Raw genomic sequence first — 17368 nt, 5'->3', positions numbered from 1 at the left:
AAGTGCAGGACAAGGCGCTGGATCTTCCTTTGGACGGCAAGGAATTGTACCACTTCTCCAGGAGCTCACAAAGACTAAGGCGAGCACTCAAACAGCCAAGTCTTTATCGGTCCTGGCAAAGACTCCAGCTAAGGCTCCAGCTAAGGCTCCTTTATACACACACATCAGGGACCCAAACTCAGTCCTTCTCTGGATTCAGGGATTCCAAGATCGCTGTGCGCGCTGATCTGAGGCTCTAGCTGGTGGGCCCTGCTGTAAGCAGCAGCGGCAAGGTGGCCGGTTTGTCTCTCGTCAGTCAGCCTCCTCTCCAGGGACAGGTAGTCTCCCTGCCAACAAATCATCCAAATGATTTTTGTTGGTCGCACAAGACTCCGGTGGGAGGACGAATTTCATCTCATCTTGAGGCGTGGCAGACCATCACCCAAGACCGATGGGTTTTGTCAATCGCTCAAGGGGCTTCTGCTTGCCCCTCCCCCACCCCCCCCTTTTTTTTATTGTGATATAACCACATTCGAAAGCAAAACGTAAATACATGCAAACATATTATAAATTATATCTAGATAACATTTAAAACTAATTCATCACAATCTCATAAAGTTAGCATATTAAAATTGAATTCATCACATCAATATCTAATTTTCCTATAAAACAGTTTTCCCCCTTACTTCAACAATCAATCAACAGTATTCTGACGATATAAAACCTGTCAATTGCAAAACCCTTAAAATATTTTGGGTCAATTTGTTTCATGGCCCGCAATCATTCTTTCCCAGAAAGTGTCGGAGGATAATCTATCCAATGACCCAACTGAATTCCCTAAATGTTCCACCCCAATTTTCCAAGTGCCTTTACAGAATCTTAGCAGGTGCTCTAAAGTTTGTTTGCTTAAATCCGAGCATTCCGTGCATAGACTCCGGGCCCCTTCAGTGACTCCCCATTTGGTTAATACTGATCCAGTTTTAATCAAGTTTAACCGTACCCTCAAAGTTTTGTCTTCCTTTTGGGTTAGGGACCTTCATCAAGTATCTTGGTACAATACCCTGTTTTTTCCCGTACTTAAAAAACCCTTCAGGAATAGAGGATGATCTCACCAGATCCCCTGTTGAGATCCAATCTCTCAAAGATAAGGACTTCTTAACTTTCAGCAGGTTTGAACTCAGTGTTAATTTATCTGATTCACAATAAGTCAGCAGATTTTCTGCCGTCTTTTTGAGTTCTGTCAAAGTTAATGAGGAATCAAGATTCATATTTTCTAGGAGATTTCCATATAGTGTATTAGTCATTGGCACAATAATTGACCTATACAAGGAAAGAAGTTTCCAATCAACTGCGTATTTTAAAGATTTTAATCCTAGCTCATATCTGAGTGTTATCGTATGTAATCCTTTAGGCAATCCTAATACCTGTTTCCAAATATAAACTTCTATTTTTTGCCAGTCTATTGACCACAACGAAGGTTTGGCTTCAATTCCGTACAATAGTACAGGGATTACTTTGGCCACATAGAAGTTTATAACAGGCATAATGGAAAATTTACCATAAAGGCTGGCAATCCTCTTCATCTGGGCTATTAGTTGTGTCTCTTTAGCCAGGATTTCACCATACTGCTTCCCAACTGTAGGGGTCGCATACACAGTAATGCCCAGATACATTACTTCTTTTACCAACGGTATCTGGTTACTGCCAATTGACCACCGATATTTTGTTTCTTTGCGACCTTTCTGCTCAAAAATTACAATCTTAGATTTATCAGGGTTTACAACCAGGTCATTTAATTTCATATACTTGTCGAGGGCATTCAACAATCTTTATAGACCGATGGGAGTCCTGTCAAGAAGGACCATGTCGTCCGCATACATAAGCCATTTTACGGCCAAGGACCCCACCTTTGGGCTTATTAATGATGAGGATTCTAGGGCGGCTCCAAAGTCTCCCAAATAAAACTTAAAGAGAAATGGAGCCACCATACAACCCTGTCTGACCCCCCTATCTATACTTATATATTCTGACAAATATCCATCCATATCTAGTCTTACTCTGGCTGTATTTCTTTCGTGAAGTTTTACTAGTAAATTAGAGTTTTCGGTGCCCCTTTCTGTTCCAATTTGCTCCAAAGTTTATCTCGATTTACCATGTCAAAAGCACTTGACAGATCGATAAATGCTCCATAAAGTCTTCCTTTATTATTTTTATCTTTCAGATTTGATAATGAGGCTAATATTATACCATTCAGAGAGGTTGAATGGCCTCTTCTAAATCCGGTCTGCTGTTTAGGGATTATGTTGTTTTGTTTCGCCCATGTTTCAAGTTCTCTTAATATCAGACTGGTAAACAACTTGCTTTCCACGTCAAGCAATGTAATTGGCCTGTAACTAATAGGGTTTTTGCGATTCCCCTTCTTGAAAATCGGGATTATAATTGCGGTCTTCCAAGAAGATGGAACTATTCTATTTGCAATCACTTTCTTGTACAAGGTATATAGGATTTCAGCCCACAATGTCCCATTTCCTTTGAGGACTTGATAAGTTAGACCATTTAGGCCTGCAGATCTCGACGCCGAGGATTTTATGATCAAATTAAAAATATCCTCTTTGTCAAAGTTTAAACCCCAATTTCCGTTGTCACCTATATATTTTTGTCCTCCCACTGGTTCCTGGTATTTTACGCCAAAATAGGTTAGCCAACTTGCTTCCGACACATTATTCGTCTGAGCAATGGTTTGGTGTATTTGGGGAGCATTTACTAGTGACCAGAAGTTTCGCGAGGAATTATTTTGTAATGCACGCAGCATCTCTTCCCCATCTTTCTGCCATAGTTCTTCTCTATGTTGTCTAGACCAACTCTTTAGATCATTTGTAATTTTTTTTGATTCTATCTCTAGTTCTAGTAAGCTTTTAGCCCGTTTCTTAGCGAGTCTTAACTGTATTTGCATCTCGTGTTTTTTTACCCAAACTGCTTCATCAAAAAAGTGTTTGTGCACTGCTGAAAACCCTTCTGGGTACTTCACGGGGGGTCAATTGACCACAGGAATTTATGGAACCGTGATGGGTCACAATGCTGATGCAAAATATTTTGATCTCCCCAGTTGGAAAATCCATCCAGGGCTTTGTTTAACCGCTACCCTTCCCTCTTGTATTTTACCAACCGATTTCTCTGTGCATTAACCTCTACTCTCTGGTCCCAAATCTCTATTATTTCCTCACTACACCAATTTAAATGTGCAACTAATCGCTTATGGTCACTTGTTCCACCATCGGCCACTGAGAAATGTATACAAGTATCAAAGCACTCTGTTGATAAAATCATAGAATCCAATGTCGATTCTGATGAACCCCTCTCCCACGTTGTAACCGATGGAACATCACCTTCTATGGAGCCATTGAGGAATTTTAAGTCCCAATCCTCAAAGAAGTTCGACCACTTTCTCCCGTTATTTGTTACTTCTTTCATTTTCCCTGTATGGCATTTGGAATTGATACATTGCGAATTTAAGTCTCCTGCAACCAATATATGTGCCCCAGGGTACGTTATATTAATATCACTAAGGGTTACCGTAAATGATTCTAGAAAATAAGTTTTTCCCTCACGGGGTTCCAATACAGGTTCACAATTATCATCTCCTTAGCTGGAGAGCTTTTGAGGGGAGTGACCACTCTCACCACCAGAATTCCTTCCTGTTCGCAGGATAACATTGATATTTCTTTAAATAAAATCTTTCTACAGGCGATCAGCAAACCTCCCGTCGGTCTACCTTTGGCTTTACAGTTAGCTGGTTGTGCTATCAGTTTAAAGCCTTCGAGTTCCGGGGTGTTTACTAACCACGTTTCCTGTAACAGGATCAAATCATTCCCCCCAAATAACAACGCACTCATTGTATTATTTTTAAATGAACTGGATCCCCGAGAGTTCCAACTAGTGATCCTCAATTTGTCACTATTAAAGAGACCTCTGCGATACACCCAGCTTCTGGCAGACTTGCATAATTATCTCTGGTAACATTGACCAAGATGGTGTTTGTAACCCTTCATTGATATTTTCATTTTTTCCCTGATGGGTTTCATGCAGTGAGGAGATATTTCCCTGGTTTAACTCGTATTCCTCAGTTTCGATCGTTTCTATTCCGTGAGATGGCAATTGATCATATACTTCCAAACCCACCTCCCTTAATCTTTCTTGTAAGTTTAGAAAAGCTTTTACCCCCAGTTTAGAAACAAATCCAACTTCAACTAAGCTGATACACTCTGGTTTAGGGAAACGAACATATTCAATGTCTTTTGTTGAGAATAAATATAATTCTGGAAGTTTTTTAACCAGTGATAGAATCGAACTCCTATTCAGTGGTATACCAGACTTTCAATTTTCCTCATTAGTAAACCAAAGTCTTGGGATTGCATATGGATTCGGATCATCTTGGGGATTTGTTATTCTTTCAGTTACCATTTCGGAGGATGAGTTTCCCACCAGGACGTTCATAGTCTCTTCTCTTCCAACCTCTTTCGATTGATCTTGGTAGTCCGTATTCGATATAGATTTTGAATACGTATTGTGTCCTCTGCATGACCCATCCTAGAACTTTGGGTGACCATCAAATCTCCAGTCTTTGTTTGATTGAATATTGGAGCAATTCTTAAACCAATCTGGGTCTGCATTGATACTTTAAAAGCATTTTTCTGTTTTTGAAGAAATATAGGAGCTATTTTTAACAACTTCCCTGTAATCTCTGATCTAATCAAGTCGTGTTGTTGATTTCTGTCCAGGTCTGCAATTTTTCCTTCTGTTTGAGTACTCATAGATTTCTTTACCATATGTACATCCCCCTCTGCTTCGGGAATTCTATCAGTCTCAAGTCTTTTCCTTTGTTGTTTTTTGGATTTATTTACCCTGGCAATTCTTTCTTGTTGTGGAGAATCATTACCCTTGCTCCTACCATCTTTGTCTGAGATATTTTGATTCTCATCGATTTTCGCAGGATCTAAAATCCCCTTGATGAAGCTATTTACCCTTTGATTTTTTTGATCTAATATTCTTCACATTTTTTTGTTTTCTTTACTTGTCGACCTCGTGATTTTGAATCTGTATTATTTTGCTTTTGGTTCTTCCGCCTTTCTCTTCTCCGTCTCTTATAGGTTTGTTGCGAACTCTTCTTCCACATATAGCTGTTTTCTGCCTCTTCTTCGTGATTCTCAATAACTTCCCGTCGGTCTTCCGCCAGCTGTTCCACCATTGACTCAGCAATCTGTGCCAATCGGCAGAATTCTTCCATTACTGATTCGGATAAGGGAGTGTCATCCGCAAAAGTATTCAATTCAGGAACTAAGTCTTTTGTTTTAATTGCTAGATCTTGGTTTAATGAAGAAGTCGATACATTTCTTTCATTCATTTGCAATAACAAATCCTTGATCTCCTTATTCTCCCTCATTAGAGAAGTCATTTGGTGCTTAATTTCTATTAGGTCTCCACTATACTTTGTGAAGCCATCTTCCATCTTTATCATCATGGGCAGAACTGAACAATTTATTACATTATTTTGGCCTACCACTGAAAATTCAAGTTGTTCAATATCCTTTGTCATTTCCATTAAAATCCCTGTGTGGGTCTGCACATCTCTTTTTAGAAGATCAAAAACCTTCACCAAGGAATTTAGAACAAAATTTAAAGCCGAGAGAGAGGAATCACCATCATTAGGGTCATGATTCTTGTTTCCCTGTGTCATACTTGGTATTTGCACCGGTTGATCTAGTAAAATTCCATCAGACACAACCGTGTCCCCTCTCAATACCACTGTTGAGTTTAATCTTTCCTCATGTGGTTGTAGATTCTGAGCCAAACTCAACAGATGATTTGGGGTCCTTGAAAGTTCCATAACTGGGATGAGTAGTTCAGATCCACTGTTCTCCGTTTGTAAGTTGATATTTTGATTTAAAGGTTTTAAGGAATGTGGCATAGGTCCATTTAAATTTTCTTGTGCAGATTTCTGGAAATAATAAACAATAGTCCCTTTTATATCAGTTGATGTCAAAGTAAAGTCTTTCGACTGTCTAAATGGGGTGTTTCTTGTTGAGTCCCTTAAAATTTCTCCCTCCGTTAATTTATCCACTTGAAGTTCTTGATGAATTTGTCCCTCTATTATGTTGTTATTTCTTGTCGAGGCAATCGGAGTTTGAGAACTTACGGGGTTCACATCCTCATGCAGGGACTTTTCAATGTAGGAACCATCCCACTCTGGAGCTCTTAGATCATCAACATGTTGTCCACTCCTTAAATTGTAGCGGGCCATTTCTTACCCCTTCGTTGTCTATGAGAATTAGGCCAAAGAAAAATGAGGGATCAAAGGAGTAAAATCTCCCACAGTCTCCCCCCTTTTTAACTTTTTATTGCCTAAACAGGGCCCCAGCCACTCCCTTTCAACTGTCCACTCCAAATTGCCCAGACTCCAAAATTCCTGTCAGCGAACTGCGGACTGTCTCAGATTAATCTCTGAGGCTCTTGTTTAAGGGGGCTTATAGAGGGGCTTACAGCCAGTGGCCACTGCTGTCTAATACTAAATTGCAACAGCCCACCACATACAGGATAAGAGTTTCTGTTCTGCAACCCTTCAAATCCTCAACCCAGTACCCTTTATCAATACCGGTATCAATATATTTATACAGGCCCGAGCCCCGGTTCAATCACCGTCTCTCCAGCAAGCTCAGGCTCATGCTCAGGTACTGATGGAGGAGTAGGAAATTGGCTCTAACTTGGGCTCGAGCACAGACAACCAACTGTTACCAGATAGTTACCATGCTCATTAGTCCATGAAATGACACAAAAAATGCAAAAGGCACTGATGGTGCAAATAATACAGACCTCGCTGTCGGTGTCTGTGGAGCAGATCAAAGTGGCTGCCGCAAATTTGGCAAATTGGCTACGCGTCTAAAGACCAACCAGCACTGATATGGGGCCTCCAAGCGTAAAACCGCACCTCCGCGGGATCGCTGGGCTAGCAGCCGCAGGCTGCCTCAGGCCACCGCGGACACCCACCTCTGTGCCTCGCGGGTACGCCTCGATACACAATATCGTTAGCTCAGTGCCGGTCCGGTCTGAGCTCGTTCTCCACTTTTAGCGCCGCCGTCTGCTCACCATCTGCTCGAAAAAAATGAAAGGATTTCCTGGGACTTCCTACTAGAGGAAAGGATCCACACACACACACACGTCACCGGCAGTCAAGCCGCACTGAGGATCTGTACGATCGAGCCACAAGTGTACAGAATGTCAGCTGCTTCCGACCGCTTAGTCCTCCTCCCCCACCCTTCAACCCTCCCTTCCAGCAGACTGGGTCACCCTCCCTCGGAGTAGAGGGACAGAAACTTCTAGACCTCAGAGTGGTGGAGCCCGTTCCCCTCAGGGAGCAAAGGGAGGACTACTACTACCGTCTGTTCAGTGCCCAAACCCAACCAGGCTGGCATGCGCACCATCCTCAATCTTTCCCAGTTCAATCTTTCTCTTCCCCAAGAGAAATTAAAGATGATCACGCCTTGCCAGATAAAGTCTGCTCTTCGGAAGGGCAACTGGCGCAGTGTGGTAGACCTCCAGGATGCATACATGCACATTTTGATTTGGAGAGCACAGTGAAAATCTCTGCGGTTCTCCATGGGAGTGGAACACTTCCATTTTCGTGTGCTCCCTTTTGGTCTTCGCTCGGCACTGCGTGTCTTTATGAAGATGTCATCATCGCAGCTTTCCTCAGACTGCAGGGGGTTCATGCCTATCCATACATGGACTATTGGCTCCTGCGCAGTCCCTGCCCACAGACAGTCTTGACCAATCTTCACTCTCCTTCAGCTCCTGTTCCATCTTGGTAGGTCGGTGAATTGGCAGAAACATCCAGGACTGTCTCTCAAGACCTGATCTTCCTAGGTTTCCGTTGGAACACAGTCGGTACCAAGGTGTTCTTAAAGAAGCACAGTATTGCCGACCTCCAGTCCTCACACGACAGCCTGGTGGTTCCAAAGACTGCTGGGTCTCACAGCCTTTTGTGTGCTAGCTCTACCTCTTGCATGTCTGAAGCTGAGGCCTACTCCGTTAGCTCTCCGGAGCTGCAGGTCTCACGCATCGGAACCAGACTCCAGTTAATTCCAGTTCCATCTTGCATGACAGCGGATCTACAGGCAGATTTAGAAAAAGGCAGTTGCAGTAGTCCAGCCTAGAAAGAACCGGAGCTCTGGAGTCAGTGAGCTTCTGGGGGGGAGGGGGGAGGAAAGAAATAATACCTCGGAGGAGGTGCAGCTGAAGTGCGACTTCTTAGAGACGTCAGAGATGTGAGGCGAGAAAGTGTGGAGTTGAAGAGGACCCCCAAGGTGTTTAGCCTCACAGGTGGGAACAGGAAGAGGGCCAAGAGAGGCCTGGATGAGTGACAGGAAAGGAGGGAGCAGGTGTGCAACGAGGAGGATCTCAGTCTTACTGGCATTAAGGCAGAGATCATTGGCGGCAGACTACTCTTGGATAGCAGACATTGAGAGATGAGAGGAGGTGGCTGAAGAGTCATCCGCATACCACTGAATGTTGGGGCAGAGAGCAGCAAGGCGGTGGGCAAGAAGTGCCATATATTGGTTGAACAGCCAGGGAGAGAGGTTAGACCCCTGGGGAACATCACAAGTAGAGAGATGGAGGCGAGGAAGGACCCAAGTTGGACCTGGGAAGGTTGATCCGAGAAGTCAACCAAGCCAGGGCCTGAACGGAGATACCCAGGTTATCACGGAGCCCGTTGAGCAGGATGGCATGGTTGACCGTGTGAAAGGCACAATAGACATAAAGTAAGATGAGGACACAGGGGGTGTTGGAATCAAGGTTGGAGAGCAGGTCTTCACGGATGTTCAGGAGAACAGTGTTTCTGGCAGCTCTGAAGCCAGACTGATGGTCATAAGGACAACCAACAGTTTCAGTGCGAAGATTAGGCTGGGAGATGGCATGCTTTTCCAGGCTTTTGCCCCGGAAAGAGGTGACAGAGATTGGGCAATAGTTAGCCGGGCAGGAAAGGTCAGCATAGGGTTTAAGAGGGTGAACAAGAGAATGCTTCAGAAGGGGGGGGGGGGGGGGACTCCAGTATTGCTTCCTCCCCATGTTTAGTTCACAAGCATGAATCGAAACAAGTTTCTTGGTTTTCTATCCACCGTTGCCCCAAATTCATAATCATTTTTTCTTATTATTTAAGCGCTTATGTCCATATTCTATTATTCTCTTTACCTCCGTGTGTCTGTTCTGTATCTGAATGGTTTGTCTTATCCTGCTTTATGTTTCAAATTTGATATTTATATTCAATTGCATACATATGCTTGGTTACAAGTGTTATTTGCTGATGCTCAGTTCAATCTAGATTGTTACATCATCTTGGACTTGTTTCACTGTTATATGGTCATGCATCATCTTTCTTAAATGAAACTCTCTCAAAACAAAGAAATAAACTTGAATGAAAATGGCAGAATTAAAAAAACAGGCTTTAGGTCCTGAATACTCTAAAGTTCCCCAATCCCACTTCACAGGGAGATCCAAATGCTCACGGACAAGTTCAAGAGACAGACTATGGTTAAATCAATATGAAAGCTTTGAAATTCAGGGGGCAGGGCATTCCTTGTGCTAGAATGTATAAGCAACATCTTGTTTGGAGACTTTTTTTAAAGTTAGAGTATACAGAGACTGAATTTGGCAGATTTAGCCATAAAATTCACATAGTTAATGACCAGTTTTGGCAGCGAATTGTCAATGTAAATGTCACAGAATTTAGAGAATGTGGAATAAGATTAAGGCACTGGCGGCAGGGTCAGAATATGAATTTATCAGTAGGACTGAACATTTAGTTTACAATATGAATGTGTGTTGTAGGAAGATTTAGTTGTGAGAAGTACATTTAAAAACATTACTAAATGTGTTTATTATATTTGGGCTATTTTAAGACAAAACATGTTAAAAAAATGGTGTAATGCACCAACAGATACAGTTCTCCCAGTATTTTTTTTAGGAGCGGGAAGGGTCTGATCCAAGGTCCTTGTGCTGTTTTTATATGTCCACTGTTCTTTACTTTATGTTGCATCTCCAACGTATTTCAACTTCTTAGGACTTTAATCACGCAATACAGTATATTTTTAAGTATATCTGTAGTACTGCCTTGGGTTAACCATTGGGATTAACTATATCTGCATGCCACCATTCTCCCCTCAGCCCCCCTCCCTTGAGCGAGAGCCAATTGCTCACTAACATTTAGTTGGAAACCGGTCTTACCATTGGGGTAGATGGTTTCCCACCCACCAGAGGGTGATGGAAACTGCTGCAAGCAAGCTGCTTTAATATTATTCAGCTTTTCATGCATGGCTTGTTGCATGACATTGCACCATGTGCGTTTTATCTTTTATGGATCTCTCTGGAATAGAGTGATTGGTACTTTCTTGCTCCTTCAGGATACAGAAAAGTTCTTTAGTATCTTGTTGGGGGCTTTGTATTTTCTTTTTAAAGAAGTTTCGCTTAGCCTCAATAATAGCTCTTTTGTAAGTAGAGGTAGTTGCTTTATGTTTAAGAAGAAACGGGGGTGTGGCAAGCGCCTTCCACGCGCAATAGGATTTGAGGACAGATGATTTAAGTGATTGTAGTTCTGGTGTGAACAAAGCATTGAGTATGACCTTCTGGTTTTGCTATTTTCTTCTTCACGGGGGCCAAAATAAAACCCTGACTGTGGTCTGCCTAGCCTGCAGCAGACATCCCCTGGTTGGAATGTGAATTGAGTCATGGTGGTCCTTTTCCCCAATTCCAGGTATGCACAACATTGACTGGGAATCCAAGGCTGAATCCTGTGAAGTGAATTACCTGACTTGAGAGTGTGCCTGAGGGCAGGAAGATGGCACAAAATATAGAATTTGTACACCCCAGGAGCAGCCATCTTCAGTATAAGGTATATCAAAAGACATGATCACGTAAAAGATGGTGCACAGCAGTGGTGGGGGAGGTAAAACACTTTGCGCTGCCATCGACCTGTCCTGTGTGCATCATAAATATAACAAATGGCGCAAAGTAAACAAAACACTGCCCCTGTAACACTCCACTGAAGATAGCTTGTGTTACAGTGTAAAAACACAGTAAAAGGTCTCTCCCTGGACTGGTAACCTTGGAGTCAGACCGGTTCCTCTAAAACATGCGAGTTGAGCAACTGAGTTGGGTTAAAAAGGCCTCACCCTAAAGGTAGCCAGGATATCATGGCCAGGATATCATGTCAATCACTGTTATGCTGGGTGTTCCTTTGAAATCAATGGAGGGAAAGCTGCAAACAAACATTTCCCTAGCATCAACCTATTATCCTATGAAGGGGGTTAGAGTTGTTCATTATTGTGAAGGAAGTTGACTTTGTTTTCCCCTGGAGGAACAAACATTCCAAGTCTAAGTTTTTGGCTTTTGTGTAGGCATGCGATCGGCCTTTTCCAGGCACTGCCATAGTGGTACTACTTGGCCATAAGACAGCAACAGCTGGCAAATGGTATTAATACCTGGGCATAGCCTGGCAAATATTTATCAAATGCGTAACGTATTGCTAAATTATGGCTTTACCAATGCTTGATTTACCAGGAATTTGGTACAAACAAAATATGCAAGGACATATTTCTAATAAATCAAGCTGGTGAAATGAAAGCAAACTTGGTTAAAACATTTTGATTGGACCCAACACAATTTATGGCTGCAAATAAGCCCTTCCAGTTCAAACATACTTAGAAATAACATGCATCCCTTTAAAACCCAGATAATTCAAATCTTTGGTGTTTTGAACAGGGATGGGCAGGTGGCAAAGTCCAGTGACTAGCATAGCCATGAGTGGTTAATGGATCGATTTTAAAAAGCCAGACACCTTGAGGCTGTTCACTTACTCGTATCCCACAGCTATATTCACTTCCCGTGCCAATAGTTTTGGTTTCTAGGCCGTTTTGGCTTCTAAAGCACCAACTAATAGCTAAAATTAAACCTGGGTGATGAGGGAAGTGAAGCCCAGGGAGATCATGATTTCTTGAAGTTGCGGAAGTAAGGAAATTAAAGGTCCACGGTCGGACAACAAAGGCAGCAACTTGCTACTTGACCAATTCCCCTGTATCTCCTCTTTTGATCTGTTCAGTTAACTAATCATTCCAACATTTGTCATGTAAGCAGGGTAAGGTCAACAGTTTTTTGCTTTTAATCGCTCAAATGTTCGAGAAAATTGAATAACCAGATTAATATGGCAAACCGTTTTGGTCTAATGGAGAACTCATATTAGAATCAGGATCTTTTGGATCCAAAGTCAGCAACATCACTGCTTGGTTGCTGCTCGCAGTGATAACACAGATAGTTGAACAGGACGACTCTTCCGTTTATAGAAGAGTTTACTCCGTGACCAGATGGTCTAGAATAGTAAGCGCTCAGCCCGGACCATGGAGCTATAGGCTCTGAAATGCATTGGCATATGAGCTTGTAATACACAGAGGGCAGTTTGAGCCTCCCCTTCTACTCAAATTAAAGTTTAAATCTGTTTACTACCAAGGATTCGTTATTTATTATGAAGGACATTATTAACCTCGACAGATCAAGAAAAATTGTCAATATAAATATTACTTTGCAAAATCCAACAGTAACCACTCTTGGGGTACAGTAAGAGCGACTGTCTAGCTGAGTATTCTCCACTCAGTTTCTTCTTGTGGCAGTTTTTGGGTCCAGGTGTCTCTGGACTTTTCACAGTACGCTCGTGTTCAATTGACTAATTGTAATTGGATCGTGAATACAGTGGTGCCCACCTCTTTCTTTCCAGTACAATACCTGACCCCCTACTTTTAAAATTGTGGCACCTAAACACTTATGCAGTCGCAAAAAGAGCAAAAAAATAACATGAAGGTCAAGAAGGAGGAAATAGGGGTGGAAAATATAACAATATTTCTTGTTTTCCTCTGATTGTTGGCTAGTTATTTCAAATTAGGTTTGTTGCGATTAGTAGAGATAGACAAGTTTTTCTTATTTATTCTGTACTATTTGTATCAACTTGTATAATGCTTTTTTTTGTTTTATTTGTCGTTTTCTTGTTATCATAATTGTTGTTTTGGAATGATATGTATTTCTTTTGATAAATCTTTAAATAAAGTTGTCAAAAAGAAAAAAAAAAGAAAAATGTATTAAAAATATACAATTGAACAGTACAAAGGCACTCCGCTGTTTGCTATTTATATTTGAAATGTACATTTATCTACATTCTCCCCCCGCCACCCCAAGAGTAAAAAAGTAAAGTCGCATTGAATACAATTCTTCAAATGAAAAATGTAAGTAGCCCTTGAAACCATTAATCGGACACTTCTAAAGTTTGCCTCTTGCACATCAAGCCATATTAACTTCTTAGCCTGAAACTGCTAACGACCGCGTCACATCTCCGCAGCCGTAGCTTTAAAAGGAAATCCGATTCCTTTTAAAAATATGAAGACTACTCCATTCTAAGAGCTTTCCAATTGTTCCTCCTCTTTTTTTTACTAACAGGATTGAGGTCTGTTCTTGTGTGTAAAGTTCAATAAACTGAAAACAGAGAGTCATGAGCATAATGAAACTTTCAAACTTCATTTGATCTAACTTTACAAAATGGCAATTAACAGTGCCACGTTAAAATACCTCCAGTATTTAACGGAGCGTTGTGTGACAAATTAGAAATGGACTAGCAAGTAGTAATAATATAGTTTTAGGAAAAGTACATTTAATGAGCTGGAAAAACGGACATCAAAAGGGGAGACGCAAGCTGAAAAGCGACTTGGATATGTGATTAAGTAAAGCACTTCGTTAAAACAATTTAGGTGAATCATGAAAAAGACAGCAAACAGGATAACATATATTACTTGAAAGGATGTCCCTCGTCCTTCTTCTGCACGGCCTGGATGACTGACCGGTACACACGAAAGCTTATAGTGACTGAGAGCAAGGCCAGCATAAGGTAGGCAACCACGCTGATAACGCTGAAGGCTGCCAGGGAAAGCAGCAGGACAAGACTTGTGCCAAAGACCACTCCGGACTTTTTGACATCCCGCCAGAACACCAAGTCTCGTGCTGTGAAAACAAAAGAAATTGCGCATTTTATACACAGTAGCAAAGAATGGTAGCCAACTGATGGCACCAAGGAGCAGGTGAGGTTAATAAGCTATTTTGTGAAAAATGAAAAACCTAAAGCAGAGGTGGAGATGGCACCTGCTTGCCAGCAGATGTGCCTACTGAGAATTTCACCAACATGAAAAAGAAATTCACACAGGACTTTCAAGAAAAGAATGGAGAGTTGAGAGGTTGGTGCAGATGACTAGCAGGGCGGGGTAGAAAATAAATCCTTAAAGTATTTGGAGACAGAAATGAAATGAGGAGAAAGGAGTGCATGAGAAATGGAAAAGTGTATGCCGGATTGGTACAGACCATGTTTCTACAAAACAAGGAGAATTAACCAACATTATAGGAGAAACAAAAGACAGGTTGGCAGCAGGTTACAGATTTTTGAAGTGTCTGCTGTTTTTTTCTAAGCCCTCGCCAGAGGAGTACAGCAGAGCTTTACACAAAGTTACTATGATATGATAGGTTATTTATAACACGCTTAATACCCAGAGATTTCTAAGTGCGGACCCGGGAATCAAACCTGTGTCCATGTCGTCTTGCTTCCAAGGCGAGCACGTTGCCCCCTGAGCTAAGCTCCCCGAGACTATGGACATACAATGGCAATATGGGAGAGCAGCCAGAATGCACTCTTTAGGAGGAGTAGTGAGGTGGTCATCAAGTACAGTTTGTCACCCACAAACCAACCAACCAAGCTCGACAGAGTACATTTTTCAGTATGTACTGTTTAAACCAAAGCATGGAGAACGATATGACAATGCATTACTTACCGTAAAAGCATTTCAGATGGTTGTATCTGCTTAGATTCACATGCTGTGCATAGTCCGACATCCAGTGGTCACTGGAGTATTGCATTTTGTTTTTCGTAGTCGAAAAGGGGAAGTCGACAAGGCGTGTCTGTAACACTATCCCTATAGTGACGTGCAGTGTACCCACAATCCCTCATGCATCGAGGTCCCTCTGTATTTTTTCTGCCCTGAGGGAGCCTATTAGACGTGAGTGAGTACAGAAAAGAGAGATAAAGGAGGTCTATGTTCCTTCCATCCGAGCGGGGAGGAAGGGTGGGCGCATGTGAATCTAAGCAGATACAACCATCAGAAATGCTTTTACGCTAAGTAATGCATTGTCTTCTGATGTTTGTTAATCTGCTCAGAATCACATGCTGTGCATAGACTAGCGAGCAGTACCCGGAGTTGGAGGTGGGTTGTGAGAAGGAACAGTAGAAAAAAGATCTTAATACTGCTTGTCCCACCTGGGAATCAGATCTAGAGTGGGCATCTAGACAGTGTTTTGTAAAGGTGTGTACAGAACTACAGGTTGCCGCTTTGCAAATACTCAAGAGGGACATTTGCAATGAATGCTATGGAAGCCCCAGTGCCTCGAGTATAATGTGCTCTTGGCTTGAAGGGTAGTTCTCTCTTAGCAAGAGAGAAACAGAGTGATGCATTGGACAATCCATCTAGATATAGTGTATTTTGAAACTGCATCTCCTGCTCTTCCTGCTGCCACCAAGACAAAGAACTGATTAGTCTTTCTAAGAGGTCTAGTTATTTCCATATAAAACATGACAGTTCTGCGCACATCCAGTGTATTCAGGCTCTTTTCTCCCAAATTTGAAGGGTTTTGAAAGAACGTTGATAGTTCTATTGACTGGTTGACATGGAATTTAGAAATTAATTTTGGTACAAACATAGGGTGTGTGCGTAGAACCACCTTATCCTTGTGAACTGTTACAAAGGGGTCTACTATAGAGAGCGCTTGTAGTTCACTCACTCTCCTAATGGAGGTGATAGCTATTAAGAAAGCAGTTTTAAGAGTGAGGTTCTTAAGGGATGCTTTGTTCACGGGTTCAAAGGGTGAGCCCATAAGCCTGGTAAGTACCACATTTAGGTCCCATCCGGGAGCTGGGTTATCTATTGGGGGGGGGGGGGTGCATCCTCTTTACTCCCTCCATGAAGGCTTTAAAAAAACACTGACACTGTGTTGAGAAGTGGTGTATGCGCAAAGTGTAGCTAGATTAACTTTAATAGAATTAAAGACCAATCCTGAATCCAATAAGTGAGTCAGGTAAAGATCAACCTGTGTGGGAGAGCAGTCAACGGGGTTGATGCTCTTGCCTCTACACCAGATGACGAATCTCTTCCACTTGCTAGAATAGCAGTAACGAGTGTTAGGTTTTCTAGCCTCCCTAAGAATGTCCATGCATCTTTAAGGGAGCTGCAAATGTCCAAATTCTATGACCTTAGGAGCCAGGCTGCTACGTTCATGGGCTGTGGGCATGGGTGTAGCGTCTTGCCCCTGTCCTGTGACATCATGTTGTACGGCCAGGGTAGTGGTGGAGATAAGAGACATCTCCATCAGGTGAGCGAACCATGGCTGCCGGGCCCACATCGGGGCCCCTAGTATCATGGTGACTGGTTCCTGGTGCATCTTGTGCACTACTTTGTTGAGAAGGGGAGTCGGGGGAATAGCGTAAAAACAAATTTCCCATAGCATGTTATCCAGAGACCGTTCCCCTTGGATCGGTTCTGGGGGTACGTGGAGGAGTAATCTTGGCATTGGGAGTTATCCAGAGTTGCGAACAGATCCATTTCTGGGAATCCCCATTGTGTGAAAACGTCGAAGACTGTCTTCTCGTAACCACCATTCGTACTCTGCGGGCAGAGGGAAGGCTCTGCTGAGTTTGTCTGCTAGCAGTTTGAGTTCCCCAGGTACATGTTGTGACAACAGGAACATGTGTTTGAGAGCCCACTTCCAGATGTTCTGGGACAGCTTGGGCAGTCCTGGAGAGCGGGTGCCCCCTTGATTGTTCAGGTAGTACATGGCTGTGGTGCTGTCTGTGAGGACCATCACGGTCTTCCCTTGCAGGTGTGCCTGGAAAGCCTTCAGTGCTTTGAAGACTGCTAGCAGTTCCAGCAAGTTTGTGCGTTTGTACGCTACATTCGGAGTCCAAACTCCATGTGCAGTCTGATTAGATAGGTGAACCCCCGACCCACCATCCTGTGAGGGATGAGTGTGATTAGAGTGGCATCCACTGCGGGGTTGGTGAATGGTTTCCCTATTACAAGGTTTTCCTTAGACCACCACTGTAGCGAGAGAACCAAGGCCTGCGAGACCACTACTAGATCGTCCCATTGTACGCTGGCCTGACACCACTGGCCGTTGAGCAGGCGGGCGTGAGATACCAAATATATACATGATGCCATCATTCCTAGCAAACACATTGCTTTGTGCACCGTCACCTCTCGACCGGCTA

General features: G+C 42.7%; 1 protein-coding gene across 3 annotated transcripts in view; it reads right to left on the bottom strand.

Moving 5' to 3' along the window:
- The window catches only part of RTN3 (reticulon 3), a 344971-nt gene that overhangs the window by 202441 nt on the left and 125162 nt on the right, over positions 1-17368 (bottom strand). For all 3 annotated transcript variants that reach the window (XM_069645001.1, XM_069645003.1, XM_069645002.1), the window contains one exon: positions 13857-14064. In XM_069645001.1, the coding sequence (XP_069501102.1) occupies positions 13857-14064 (208 nt within the window). The remainder of the gene's footprint in view (positions 1-13856; positions 14065-17368) is intronic.

This window comes from Ambystoma mexicanum, chromosome 2p, assembly GCF_040938575.1.
Source record: "Ambystoma mexicanum isolate Mex_15411 chromosome 2p, UKY_AmexF1_1, whole genome shotgun sequence".
NCBI lineage: Eukaryota > Metazoa > Chordata > Amphibia > Caudata > Ambystomatidae > Ambystoma > Ambystoma mexicanum.
The sequence above is the reverse complement of the archived record's forward strand: the minus strand, read 5'-3'. Positions and strand labels throughout refer to the sequence as shown.